The sequence below is a fragment of the Malurus melanocephalus genome, unplaced genomic scaffold (assembly GCF_030028575.1).
Source record: "Malurus melanocephalus ecotype Western Australia unplaced genomic scaffold, MMel_1.1 scaffold_712, whole genome shotgun sequence".
Classification (NCBI taxonomy): Eukaryota; Metazoa; Chordata; class Aves; order Passeriformes; family Maluridae; genus Malurus; species Malurus melanocephalus.
Window position 1 is genome coordinate 261,620 of NW_026623944.1, and position 14,609 is coordinate 276,228.

The window sequence follows — 14,609 nt, forward strand, 5'->3', positions numbered from 1 at the left end:
CCCTGAAGCAGGAGTGCCAGTCCCCCTGGCAGCCCCTCTCTCTCCTGTGTGGTGTTTGGGGATCAGAAGCCACCAGAAGTCCTCTCCATGGGGCTCAGGGCTGGCCAGGGCTGGGACTGGAGCTGCTCCTGTCAGGTTTCCTCAGTGAACAGGAGATGTAAATCCTGCAGACACCACCAGCTCCATCAGCTTCAGCCTCCCTGGTTCCCCTCCGGCAGCAGCAGACACAGAAACAAGGAGMAAGCTGACCAAAAGATTGGATAGCTTTAACTTTATAGCCTGCAGCTTGTGGAGCAGCAAGTCAGATCTGCAGAGCTCCTGGGCTGCCGAAATCACTGATGGTTTATCATGGTTCARACATTCCTGCAGCTCAGCCCTGTCCTGGGTCCTGCACAGTCTGGGTCCCAGTCTTGCTTTYCGTGAGTGAAGCACGTGCAAAGTCTGTGTAATCCCACTTTGGACAGGCAATATTGCAATTCCCCAATGTTTTTCCTGATGACTGGCTGRCCTCTGGCTTTTGTCTTTGCTTCCACTGGCAGTTCTGCTGCATGCACCTTGAAGGGACTGGGCTGTGTCTCTCTTGCTGGAACCATAGAAAAGACTTTTTTTTTAGGAGYAAAATCCAGCCAGAGCCTGCCTGGCCCTGCCTGGAGCAGCTCTTCAAAGGCAGCATCATCGCTGCTGGAACTTTGATACCTTGGCAGCCATCATCAAAAACAATAGAAGGTCATAAACCCCTGGAAATTGATAAGGTTGTACGTAATGTTATATGTAAGATAGGATTTCCTTGAAGGGTGTCCCTTACTGAGCAGGTCAGCAGAAGATTTATAACAATATTAACTTTCTCAAACCATGGAGTCAATCACAATTATATGTCTAAATATATCCCTCTGTTGCCATGCTGGTGTCAGACACTGAGGTGGCTTTGGCATTTGCAGCWCTGTGCACTCATCTGGGCTCAGCTGGATCAGCTCCTGATCAAAGGGAGCCACAATGCTCCTCTTGCCACCTCCAAATGTGCCTATTCCAGTGCCACAGAGAGCAGCTTGTTAATTATTTAGAGAGCAGACATTTCATCTGGAAAAGAAAAGCCACATAAAAGGGAATTTTTGAATGAGGTGTGATAATTAAGGGCTAGTTCATTGTATATTTTTGTATCCCAGCGTTACCTGAACTTCATTTTMCTTTAAACTGTTTTTCCATGGTTTTGTGACTGGTGTGGTATGAAGTTGGGAAGTTGTGTCAAAGTGCACTCCAGTTGTGTTTGTGTTCCTGGATGGACTTTGGGTGAATCTGAAGGAAGATGGAATTGAATTAAGGCTGTGTGTTGCTGGTACCTGATAATTCATAATGTGAAGATCTTTGAAGGATGGGACTGGCTATTGAGTATTTTCTTTTATCTGTGACAGTTTGCAATGACTATTGGCTTTCCCTGTTCTTTCTCAGACCAAATAAATTGAAAAATAAGAATCCTGAGATAATGATAAATATGTCTCTCTGTCCTGAGAAGGAGATGGCTCTGCATGGTATATTTATTCTCCACTGACGATTTTTCCTGGGAGTAGCAATTGAAGCAGGATAAGTTTAGCAGATTTAGTCAGAGCAGTGATRAGACGTGAAACTGCACTGAGAGCATCCTCCTTCCCCAGTTAGGGAAATGCAGAAAGCTGAGGAACAGTCCTGGGCTGTCCTTTCACGATGCTTTTTTTTAATGAGAAGTGGTAGCTTTCCAAGCAGCAAAAATCCAAAACCAAAATATCCACCGGGACCTGTAAGTGCAGCTAATTATTGCATGTCTRAGGTGGGATCTGCCTGGGGCTCTGACGTTTCTCAGGCAGCAGCAGCCTGGGAAGGCTCATGTGTGAATGTTCCCTGCAGAAGCTGCTCTGGGCTCCCTGAAGCCCCCGCACCCGGCCAGTGCCCCGGTGGTGCCGTGCCCGCCCCAGCGCAGGGACTCGGATCGCTACTGCCAGCTCTGCACTGCCTGGTTCAACAACCCCATGATGGCACAGCAGCACTACGAGGGCAAAAAGCACAAGAAGAACGCGGCCAGGGCCGACCTCCTGGAGCAGCTGGGGAAGACCCTGGACCTGGGGGAGCTGAGAGGTGAGAGATCTGCACWTGGGGACCGTGTTCCTGTGGGATCCAGGGACCCTGCCCTGTCCCAGTGCTGCAGGGAGCCTCAGGTGCTGTTACTGCTTCCAGATGTTCCCTGTTCTGTAAAAAAATAAAAAAATCCCCTGCTCCGGGGTGCCAGYCTGCAGTTTAGCAGCATCCTTTCAGAGTTGCTTCCCAGGTTATCTCTTSTGCCACCTCCTAAAATTCCTTCCATTAGTGCACACACCATCCTTGAGCAGTGTGAGCTGTCCCTGGGAGAGGAGAGCACAGTACATACACAGTATGTRTACACTGTATATCCACCATATATCCACTGTATATATACAGGACAGCTTGACCCCATGTGGAAGCACAGATGAGGATGTTGCTGGAGGCAGAGCACTCCCTACATGTCCCTGATGGAGAGGGGGACAAGTGTCTTTCATGATTTAATTAGTGCTTGCCAAGTGCTGCGGTGGCCCTGGGTCAGCAGCAGGAGGAGCCCAGCATTTGCTGCAGGGATGTTAAACACAAGTTTTTGTGCTCCTGCTAAAGGGAGAGCAGCCTTTCTTGGTCTGTCTGTCAGTCCATCCGTGCTGGGGAGGGTCAGGGCCCCTCTGGGAGCTGCTCTGGAGCAGAGCAGAGCCACAGCCCCAGTCAGCCCAGTAATCTCAGCAGCTGCAGCCCCCAGTATCCCCTGAGCTCTTGGGGGAGTTTGTGTCAGCTCAGGATTGTCCAGGACTGAATCTTGACAAGAACCTGTTTGTTCTGAGGGGTGTGCACGGAGAGGCACCGAGTCTGGGTTATGATCCCATATGCACACAGGGACCTGACTGAGGACGAAGGACAAGTTTGATCAGAGCTACGGGGAAAAGCTCTGGTTTGCCTGTGAGGCTTTGCAACAACATTTTGATACACCTGGGTTTTTTTTTTTTCCCTTGTTAAATGAAATAATTTTTCTTTAGATACTAATGACTGTGCTGTATATTATGCATTTCTTGATCTCCCATAAACCTTGTAATGGTTATCCAGATCCTCCTGAGCTACCTAGTGTGACTCACAGTTCCATCAATGATTCATGTGGGCTGAGTCACTGCCCGCTACTGGAAATAAGTGGGAATAAAACCTGAAACAATAACATGGAAATGCTCAGTACTTTGAACTGTGCCAAACTCAAGAGTGGCTGAGGATGTCATTAACTGTAAATAAATCGATTGGGAAGTGTTTTATTCTCCTGCCTGGGAGAATKGAAATTGGAGGCCTTCACAACCTCATCAGTTGTTGGTTTTTACCTTCGTGGTGGTGCTGTGCGTGGTTGGGGATTGCACTGGATCCCTGCTGGCATCTGTTGGTGCAGGAGAGAGGACAACAGAGCTGTGTCTGTTCTGGTTTAGGACAGCAGAGCTGTGTCTGTTCTGTGTGTCCCTGGTGTAGGGGAGCAGCTCTGTGTCCTGTTCTGTGTGTCCCTGGTTTAGGGGAACAGCTCTGTGTCCTGYTCTGTGTGTCCCTGGTGTAGGRSAGCAGAGCTGTGTCCTGGCTCTRTGTGTCCCTGGTTTAGGGGTCTTTAGAGCAGATCTCTACAGGCATTGGAAGCAGTCTGTGCAGTGAATGATCCTCACGTTGTGCCCGAGCAAACAGCCTCCCCTGGCAGGTGCCACCGTGTCTGAGTGCAGGGCACCCCTGGAGCAGGAATGGCASTGTTGGGGCTGAGCACAGCATCCGTGTCCCCGTGTGCTTCTGCTCTGCTCTGCCTCAGTTTTCCCTGGATCACAAACTCATCTCCTTCCTCTGCATCCCTGGTGGCTTCTCCCATCACTGCTTAAATATTAATTCTATTTTGACTAGTGTGGGAGACGAACATTTGATGCATTGTGTGAGCCTGGAACAAGCAGTGTCAGTTGAAGTACAACATTTCAGCAGCCTTTGATGTTTTGATAATGGCTGTAATAAAATATTTATTGATAAATATGAATGTGTATTTGAAGAAATAAGAATAGAGATTTATTTTTGGACAATTGATATTTATAGGAAACAAAAACATTGATTCTTCTCACCAAGTGCTCATCCTGCAATTTTAAAGTCTTRTTTTCTTCTCAGAAATAAGAAAGAGCAGAGGGAAAAAAAAGGAGAAATGAATATTGTTTGTGCAGTCAGTGTTGAGTTAAAGCTGCAGCACAGGAGAGTCACAAACACACATCCCTTTCCTTTGGCTGCTCCCTGCACAGGTTATAGGAATGCCAAGCCTGGTGGGTTCCAATCCCCAAATTCCAGGCTCTGCTCAGCAGCAGAGTGCCCGTGGCTCGGGTGGAGGCACTGATGTGGCTCCCTCTGGCAGATTTTGCCCTCCCCAGCCTGTTGTGGGCACAGGGAACGCTCAGTTTGCTCCATCAGCTCCAGTCCCTCTCCAAGGCAGGTGGGCTCTGCAGGGCAGGTGATTTGTGATGGCTCTGCCTGGTGCTGGGGCTGAGCCAAACCTGCACCCCGTGCCCCAGAATAAATCACAGCAGCCTCTGCAGAACAGATGGCCAAGGGCACAGAGCTGTTGGCACCTGCAGCCTGGTGYTCTCAGGTAGGTTGGTGGTGTTGCAGATGCTTTCTTCCACAATCAGGCAAAGACCTGAGTTTCATTTTTTCATCTCAGCTCGTGATTTCTTTGTATGCCTTATAAATACTTCTCATTCTGTGCTGTCACTTGTGGTTAGTAAGAAGCAGTTTAACAAGAACTCCCCTGGAATGGATTTTAATGCATTTTATGCAGAATGACATTAATAACTTGACTTGTTAATATTTTATTTAATGGGGATAGGAGGACATTCAATTTTACATGAATACATGTCACGCTGCAGGGGAGGCACTGCTGATGTGTCTTGAGGATGCAGAAGAGGATGTGAATGCAGCCCAAGCCCAGCAGCATCCAGTGTGGAGTGCTTAGGCTGGGCCTACTTCCCATCCTAATGGCCCTTTAGGCTGAGCTCAACCCCAGCACACTGCTTGGGGAGTTTTATGAAACCAGTTTCAGCCAAGTAGAGTTTTGCTGAGCTCCACTGAGGTAAAATTCTGTTAATTTTGATATCCTGGAAGTGATTGYTGCCTGTGGGCTCATCCTGCTGTCCATTTGAGGCTGGTTTCCTTTCTCTCTCTCCATCCCAGTTCATGGAATCAGCTGTGGAAGGAGCTGCACCAGGGAGCAGCGCTGAGTTCCCCTGCACAGAGCACAGGGAGGGGGACCAGGGTTCCTCCTGGTTCATCACTGTGAGCAGTCTTGACACGCTGAGGGAGAAAATCATCATCCCCAGTTAGGAGCTGCATTCGTGAAGGCGTTTCCACCTACACCAGTAATTAAGATTCACAGAGGCTGCTGTTAATGTGCTGCAAAATTGGCTGAGCAGCAGAGCCTTATTACCTTAAATGAAATATTACCTGTTTGTGGAGATGGTGGTGTGGTCTGAGCTCTCGGTGTGTTCAGGGTGCTGACACACTGTACCAGCYGTGCACTGCCCTTTTCCCATTCCATCCCTTCCCCTGCAGCTTCTGATGCCCATTGSTTTAACAAAGGAAACAGGAGTTGCCAGCAGTGGACAAAACTAAACCCATCCCTGCTGCATCAGGAATAAATTCTGTGTGGAGAAAATCCATGTGCACATCTGCAAATTGTTTTTTGTTCTGTGCCACATCATGACACATAAATACAGAAACTACTTAAACACCTCGGCAATGTTGCTAGCTTGTTGTTTTCAAGCACTCATCTGAATGATTCTGARATATTATTTAAAGATGATTTTCATGTTGTGCCAAATTCCTGGTGAGAGATATGATGAAGTGTTTGAGAAGAGTGGGGTTGTTGGTGTAGCTGATGTTCCAAACAAGACAAAGGGTTTTTTTGAAAGCCTGTGTTCCAGCTGGGCTCCCCTGGACCCCAGTGCATGGCACAGCCAAGTGTGAATTGACTCTCTGGGTTCTCTTCACAGGCCTGAAGCGCAGCTACACCTGCAGCACCTGCAATGTCACCCTCAACTCCATAGAGCAGTACCACGCACACCTGAAGGGCTCCAAACACCAGACCAAGTGGGTATTGCTGTGTTCCCCCCGTGGGTATCACTGTGTTCCACCAGTGGGTATCACTGTCCTTGCCCAGGGGGATCAGGCTGTGCCTGCAGGGTGGCATTGGCTGCAGCTTTGCACTGTCCCTGGCAGCAGAGGAGCTCTGGGGCTGTTCTGTGCTCTGGGGGCTGTTCTGGGGCTGTTCTGGGGCTGTTCTGTGTTCTGGGGCTGTTCTGTGTTCTGGGGACTGTGCTGTGTTCTGGGGGCTGTTCTGTGCTCTGGGCTGTTCTGTGCTCTGGGGCTGTTCTGTGCTCTGGGGCTGTTCTGTGTTCTGGGGACTGTTCTGTGCTCTGGGCTGTTCTGTGCTCTGGGGCTGTTCTGTGTTCTGGGGACTGTTCTGTGCTCTGATTCTGTGAAAAGAGAGAACCAGAGACACCTCCAGCCTGAGCACTGAGGGCCAAACCCACAGGGGCTCCTGGAGTCCCTCTGATTTGTGGTTAATGATTCTGAGTTTGCAGCTTCTTTCATGTGTGAAGCCTCAGAAGAGACACCAGGAGCGTAATGGGATTAGGTGTTTCCCAGTGAAACAGTTTTTGCTGTGATTTAGAGTAATTATGCATTACTCAGCTCTGAGAACTGGGGGGAGTCTGCTCTGTCAATTACTACAAATTATTAAAATGAAGTGATGAAGATCCATGGTACCAGAGAGTAGATTAATGAACTAATTGCTCTTAATGCACTTGTATGTGAGCTTTGGGAACCATTTCAGGCCGATTCACTCGGAACTGCCCGGATTAGGAGAGGAACATAAAGGGATGGACCTGAATGCTTCAGGTGGCTTTGAGGGCAGTCTGAAAGGTGAGCAGAACCAGCAAYAACTGCTAATGGCTCATTTTGCCATTGGATGGGAAAGAGAGATGGGCAGGAAGATGTGTCACCAGTTCACCCACACAAGGGTGCCCTGGCAGGGCTGCATCTGTGCTTCTCTAGCTTTTTCCAAGCAATTACCTCTTCTATACAAAGCAAGGGACTTTGGAAATGCAGCCCTGGTCCTTTGCAGAGTTTCCCCAGCCAGGATGTCCCAMTGGGTCACTGAGGTGTGCTCTGTGCTGGGGCACGTGAGGATCATCCCCTCCTCGTTCCTCAGCCCGTGCTCTCCACTGATTTCTGCTCTTCTCATTAYTGCTGGTTAATGTCAGGATTGTCCCCTGCCTCCTAACTCAGGCTGAAGCCACTGGACTGCAGTTGCCAAAGCAACCAAACATTTGATGTGTGGTCATACTTCATCTAATTAAAGAAGCTGCCTTTAGAGAGGATACTCCAAGGGCCGGATCTGCTCTGGGCACGTGGGTGGGAGCACCAGGGGTGATTTCTGCAGAGCACAGAGCACAGAGCACAGAGCAGAGCCCAGGCCCATTTTGGGGTAAATCCCATCCCTGCAGAGCACAGAGCAGAGCCCAGGCCCATTTTGGGGTAAATCCCATCCCTGGGCTGGCTGTGGGTCTGTCCCACTGCAGTGATGTGCAGGAGGGTGAGAGCTCAGGGCTCTTCTCTGCTCAGGCTGTGAAGGCTGAGATCAGCCCTCCTAATTAACAGTCTGGGTGGGGATAATATTCCCACTTGCATAAAGAGGAATTTTATCTTCTTGCTTTCATTTTTGTCTCTTTGATCAGCCAGACCTCTCTGCCACATCTAGAGCTCACAAATGTATTCCGGGGTTTTATAACCCTTCATTTACACTTTCACAGATGCTAATACATGTATGGGTTTCCCTTTCAGACTCAGGCTGCCTGGTTAAATCCAGGATTTTTGCAGAGTTGGGACCCAATCCTGCAGCCATCATTGGGGTAAAACCAATTCAGTGTCAGAGTTAATTTTGGRGCATTAGGAATGGAGTTAGGAATGSTCATGTCCAGGAGGGGAGGGGGCTCTGCAGCCCTYCCTGCACAACTCTTGGCCTTGGCTTTGGGCTCACCCTGTGGAAGCCCAGMTGGTCCAAGTCCTGCTGAGGAGCAGAGACAGCAGCTTTGGGCCTGGGCWGGCTCTTTCCTCTTTTCTCTTTTCTTTTGTTTTTTCTTTTCAGGCTGAGAACACAGATGTCCAATTGAAACAGGGTATTTATCAACATAAGCTGCTTGGCTATTCAGGAATGAGCTAATCAAAATATTGTAAATATTGTGCCTGGAGAAATGTCACCCTTTCCTATGGTTGTGTTTACATCCCTTTTCCCCTCTATTGAAGAAAGTGTGAACCAACATTGACAGCCTGATCTGTGTCTGGCACAGCCAACACGTGGCTGCTCCAGGGGAGGCTCTGGGGCTGCCTGGCCCAGCTCCACTTGGGACACTTTTAGTGCTAAATGTTATTTTTGTTTCTCCTGGGCGTTTCCAGCCATTCCCTGGTGCTGGAAGGTTGTGCTCCTGCACATCCTCACTCAGAATGAAGGTAAATTTCTGGAAATCAGAGTAAATGAGTTGTRCCTTGGTGGCTGCAGTAGCACATGGGAGCAGTTAATACTCTGTGTGTAACATGTGCTTTCTGGAATGTATCGTGGCTTCTGCCTAAAGAAGCCTTTACAGCAGTTACAGCTCCAGAAGATGAATAGTAACCAAAGGTAGATGGAATTGAAAGCATTTTAATTTGTCATAGTTTCAGTTTCAGTTCCAGAGAACAGCTGAATAATTACACTGCCAGGGAACAGAGAGTATGTAATACTTCCCTTCATTATGGATCTAAATTGTCTCCCTTCCCTTATAATGTAAGTGAAAATAAAGATATCTCTGATATCTTCTCTTTTGATCATAATTTGAAAGCCCCAGAACAGCYCATAAAGCTTTATGTTGTGGTTTTGGGTGTACAGATTAATTCTTTTAATGTAAAACCCAAACATGGGCCTAATTGCTCAAAGCACAAAGCTGAGCTTGCAAAGCCARTTCCAGTGAGGAATTCCTCAGCAGCTGAGCTGTGCTGGGCCATGGACGAGGTGAGCTGGGCAGGATTTGTGAGGCTCCTAAATTCTAATTGAGGACTTAAGAAAGGAGAACTTTTCCAAATGGCTGTGGTGGTTTTCTTTCCTAAAACACGTCTGTCCTTAAAATTGCAAATATGCTTTAGGTGGAAAGAGCTTGTTTCTGTGTTTTTTAGAGTGGAAGTCTCCTCGTGGCTCACACAGAACATACCTTTGGTCATTCTGGGAGAGCTGCAGGTTTTCCCAGTGCTGGGTGCCCTCGGCTGTGCCCGTGCATGGAGGATGATGAGGATGGGTGGGGTGGGAGCCCAGGATGGAGAATGACTTGGCCTTGGTTCCTCTTTGCAGCCTGAAGAACCAATAGTGGCTCATGAGTGGAGAAGAGGACGAGCACCAACACTGCCCAGGGAGGGCAGAGGCTCAGCAGGAGAGGAGCTTTCTTGGACACTGATCCTTTGTGGATTCAAYAATTAACATGTAACTAACCTTCGCTTTGGACAGATACATGGATTTTTTTTTTTTAAATTTTGTGGTGAGTTAAAATATTTCGATGGATTTTTTTACCCTTTCAGGACAATATTTATTCAGCACAGAGTCTAGAGTATGATAACTATCCTGTAAATACAGCACTTACTCATCACTCATCTTCAGGGACACTCAAAACAAACGATTTTACTTTTTCATATTTATTCTCAGACTTCTCTCAAGAACATATGATTATTCCACTRCATTATCCATGATAGTGATGTAATCAGTCTTCAATCAGAAATAAACATTCTTTCTTCACCTTCTCCAGCATGGTTTGTGTCAACACATAAAGAGCAACAGCAGTGAATCGTGGGGATTGTGCAGTGGATGTTCCTCCCTTCCCTCTTGGTCTCTGGAGAAACAAATGGTTCCATGAGTGAAGAGCACTGAAATGAAAGTGTGAATTCTTTTAGGATTCCTGCAGACTCTACAGGAGCTGTTTGCTCTGTTGACTTTGGTGCAGTGCTGAGGCTGGACACTGCTCTGCCCACCAGGACCCACAGCCCTTCTGAGAGCTGAGGAAGGATGGTGCAGTAACTCTGAGTAGTTACTCCTTCTCTGCAGTGCAGCAGAGTTCCCTGTGAGCATCTGAGCAGAGAGAGGAGTGAGGCAGAGGAGAGCCCCTCCCTGCTCTGCATCCCAGAGCTCTGCTCAGGATCCTCAGCTCCCTGSGCTGCTCTGGCCCAGTCCTGCCCAGGGATGCTCAGGAGCTCTGCAGCTTCCCCTCCTCACTCTGTGGGATGCTCAGACACTGCAGAAGCTCYGTGTGATTAATTTGTGCTCTTGCATCAATGCCTTTCATGTGTGGAGGAGAATGGGTTTTTCACAGATGAGTAAACATCTCCTTGGGTTTCATAGCTGTGGGGTGGTTTCATTTATTGTGTTTTGGGTAATAACACAAGCTGCCAGTGTTCCTGAAGCTAAACTGCCTCTTTACAGAGAGAATGATTTACAGAAATAGGGCACATCAGTCATGAGGGTTCAAGCCTGGCTCTTCTGAGCCTTCTTTCCCCAAARGAACCCTCCTGCAAGCAGCTCCCAGGGTGCTGCAGAGGCATTTTTGTCAGGAGACAAAACCAAAAATCTYCTGTGTGCTCTAGTAATCACTACAAGCTAATTGCAGCAAATTAATTCCAGCMCAAACACGGTTTCTTTCCGCAGGCAGGTGTGGACACAGCTCTGCAATGAGAGCAATCTCTGCTCCCAGCCCGTGCAAGGGGCTCTCCTTTCCTGGGTCTGCAGCCTGGCCTGGAGTTGGTGGCTTGGTTGATCTGTGAGGAGGCCAAAGAAAGAGGATCTGTCTGTAATTTAGACAAATCCAGCAGCTCTCAGGTAGATGGTGTGGCCCTGCAGAGCAGGAGGGTCCCCACATCCCACCCCACATCCCCTGAGTGACACAGCAGTGCAATATTTCTGTTTGTTGCCAATATTGTCCTGCTCCAGTCAATCAGGCTTTGGTCCCTAAATCCTTCTAATCTCTTGCTTTTYCTAAGTTCATTAGGCCTTCAAAGCAAGACATAAAAAGACAAATYCCCTCCTGGTAAGTCAGGGATCCCTGTAGAATTGTCGCCAGATCTCTGATGTCAGGCCTGGTCCAAGACCTCTGGCTGAAAAGTGTGAGTGGATGTGTTAGGGAGCTTCAAAAACTTCAGTGCAACCACTGCATCCCCCAGGTTACTTTAAAATGAAGGGTGAAAAYATTTGCATATATTTTCTCAATTAAAAAACAGAAACACACTCTGGATKTTTTATGCAGAACATCTATGCGTAACACTTTGATTTTGTCTGTTCTGGCCAAATGTTTTCCAACTTAAAATTCTGTGCAAAATTCTGTAAAGCAAGTAAATGTGAATTTGTCATCAGTCTGGGTCTCTCCCCAGACTCACTTTGCAGTCAGTGCTAACTGGAATCCCAGTGCAGGTGGGATTACAGCCCTGAACTGCAATCTTTGGGTTTGCAGCCCATGTTAGCACAGCTCTCCAGCTCTGGTGCAGGGTCAGGCTGTGTCAGGGCAGGACACTGACTCCAGTGGGGTTTAATGCTCAGACAGCCCAGCACAAATGATCCCTGGTTTGTCTGAGGTGATGGAGCTGTGGTAACGTGAGGCTCCCTGAGATCTGCAGCTTCACACTGGGATTAACCATGGGGGAAGAAAGCTCCTGCTACGTAATTGGGGYTTCCTTTGTTAACTTCCTATTGCATCAACTTCATTAGCAAGGGCTGACCTTTAAAAGCACCTTCCATAATCTTCAAATTAAGAMTGTGGAAGTCTCATTTTTCCTGYTGGCAGCATCCTGCCCTGTGTGAGGTGGTGACCTGSCCCAGTGCCAGCCTGGTCCCCCAGCAAGGGGCTGTGAGGACCCCCCAGGGCTGGGGATGAGCAGGACCCAGTTTGGGGTTTGCAGTCTCAGAGGGAGAGGAAATGTGCATTAAACTGTGGATTGGTCCCTGCTGAAGTTTCTGCCCTGGGCTCAAGTGTGGACTTTGTGATGGATTGTGTAGTGGGCCACTGCTCCCTAATGGAGCCCACGGGCAGCTCTGACAAAAGCCTCTGTCGAACATGTTTTTAATCAGTGTGTGCATTTCAATTTGCATATTAATAGCAAGGAGCTGTTATTACTGCTGCTGTTGATGAGATGGTGTCAAGCCCATCTTCCCGTCTGAGGAAAGAAAGAAACTGCATCTGTTRTATAAAGAATGACATTGGCAGAAAACATGTCTGAGGATTGTCCATTCTTTGCCTCTCTCTTCCTTTATCACTTGCTTTATTTTGTTCTTAATGGCTCATACGGATGCATTCATTAAATCTTTCCCCTYAGAACAAGGATCATTTAATGGCAGAATAAGACAAGGACTTTTTGCCTGTTGTGACAGCAGACTTTGGAGATGGTGGTTGCTGCTCATCAMTGATAACATTGCTGCTGCTGTTGTGTGACAGAGACTGAGCTGCAGGGCAGTTTTGTCACCTGCAGCAGAGGAACATGCAGGGCAGGGATCCTCCTCTGCCTCTTGGGGCTTTCATGTCTGCAGGAAAACCGGCTGGACTGGCTGAGAGTGCCCCATTTTAACAGAGTGCCCCAGTTTAACAGACTGCCCCATTTTAACAGACTGCCCCATTTGAACAGAGGAGTGCCCCATTTTAACAGAGTGCCCCAGACTGGGCCAGTGCCATCCCAAAGCACAAATCTCTCTGGCACGAGGCCACCACGCACAAACCACTCACACGAGCCACCTCAGCAGCTTTTGCTTTCAAACCACCAGAATTATTTTGSTGTTTAACACTGCTGTAATAGCTGCAATGGTATTTCCAATCCCAAAATCTCTGCCAGGGCTGTTGTGAGTGGCAGCCTTGTAAACTCGGTCTGTTTTCAGTCAGAAGGAGAGCTCAGGACTCTCAGGGGTTCCCTGTTGGTCACAGAAATGTTCMTGAGCTGCTGATTCCCCGAGCGGGCAGCACTGAGTGTGTGCCAGGCACTGCAGCTCTGCTGGCACAGGGAACTCTGCTGGGCTTTTATGGAACACAGAATCTGCAAACTCCTGTGTGGAGCTTTTCTGGATTTGTGTCCTCACCATCGGTCACTGAGAGCTGCAGCCAGGACTGGGGCTCACCCAGGACAGGCAGTGACAGCACCAGGAGCTGATAAAGGAGGAATTGGGGAATGGCCAAGGAAAAGCTGCAGCAGAGCAGAGCCCTCGTCCCCTCTGATCTGATCCTGCTGCTCTGCTCTGCTCTGCTCTGTTTGTGGGGGATCTCTGGTGATTTTGGGGTGAGCTGAGCCCTCCAGGCTGGAGCAGGACTGTGTTTTGGGACAATCCGTGCTGCCAGCCCTGGGTCCCTGTTGTGAATCACTTGCAAAGGAGTGAAATGGTGGAATTGCTGTGACAGGTCAGGTGGGATGCAGCAGCAGATCTGTGGAGGTTGCAGTGGGAGTCCTGTCAGTGCCAGGTGCTGCTGTGCTCCCTGGGGTGACAGGAGGTGACACCGTGAGCTGGAAAGGGCTGTGTGTGTCTGCACATGCATTTGCAGGAGARGAATCATAAATGGCAAAGCTGCAGGTTTCAGGCTGTCCTTGCAGACAGTGCTCTGTCTCCTTCTGGTGAAAGTGCTTTGCTGAGATGTCTTTMATGTTTCATAAATGATGTTTGTTTTCCCTCTGACCTTATCCTGTGGCAACACACGCTTCTTACTGCTCCACAGGAGCAAGGGCACCTGCTTTTGCTGTGTTTTTTCACTGATGTTTGGGGTTTTTCTCAGGTCGATTCCCAGCAATATTCCCTGCCCATGGGTCATGCCTKCTGTGTGTGGACTTTGAGTAAAGGAAAGACTGTACCCAAAAGAAAAGCAGCTGCTTTTTCCCTGAAGTGAGCTGGGGAGTGAGAAAGCAACATTAATTCTTACTGGGTTTTAGGCGTCAAAGTTGGTAAATCTCCAGTCTAAAACTTGTCCACACAGCAAAACGAATTTCTGCAGCCTGGTTTGCTCTGTGCCCCTYCAATCCATTAAAACTCATTAAAACATTAAAACTGTTCCCCCTTGCTTCCAACGCCTCTGTCCTGCTGTGTGAGAGCTGCTGCCTTTTGTTTTGCTCTTGCCAAGCCTGGTCCTCATTTACAGCTGAGTGGGCTGAGAAACCCATCTGGGTGGGAGCTGGGAGAGAGGGGAAGCGTGGGAGGAACAAACCTGCACATCATGAGAGAAACTCGGTGCCTTTGCCTTAAAAGCTCTCGGTGCCTTCAGCACGTATTGATGGCGACCCAGKAATCCAACCCCAAACCAAACCAGCCTGGAGATGGTCACAGACCCTGTGATCCCTGTCAGGGTGTGCATGCTGGGTGCCCGCTGAGCCCCCCAGCACCCTGAGCATCCTGAACCCCTAAACACCCTGAACCCTCCTGAGCCCCTGAGCCCCCCAGCACCCTGAACCCTGAACCCTGAACCGCTGAACCTCCCAGCACCCTGAACCCCTGAGCACCC

General features: G+C 48.7%; 1 protein-coding gene across 2 annotated transcripts in view; it reads left to right on the top strand.

Moving 5' to 3' along the window:
* ZMAT4 (zinc finger matrin-type 4) overlaps positions 1-12,481 on the top strand; it is a 43,471-nt gene extending 30,990 nt beyond the window's left edge. The window contains exons 5-7 of one of the 2 annotated variants that reach the window (XM_057384505.1): positions 1,879-2,106; positions 6,066-6,162; positions 9,455-12,481. In XM_057384505.1, the coding sequence (XP_057240488.1) occupies positions 1,879-2,106; positions 6,066-6,162; positions 9,455-9,470 (341 nt within the window). In that variant the 3' untranslated portion in view covers positions 9,471-12,481. The remainder of the gene's footprint in view (positions 1-1,878; positions 2,107-6,065; positions 6,163-9,454) is intronic. The other variant, XM_057384506.1, reaches the window with a different exon arrangement.
* The last annotated feature ends 2,128 nt before the right edge of the window (positions 12,482-14,609 follow it).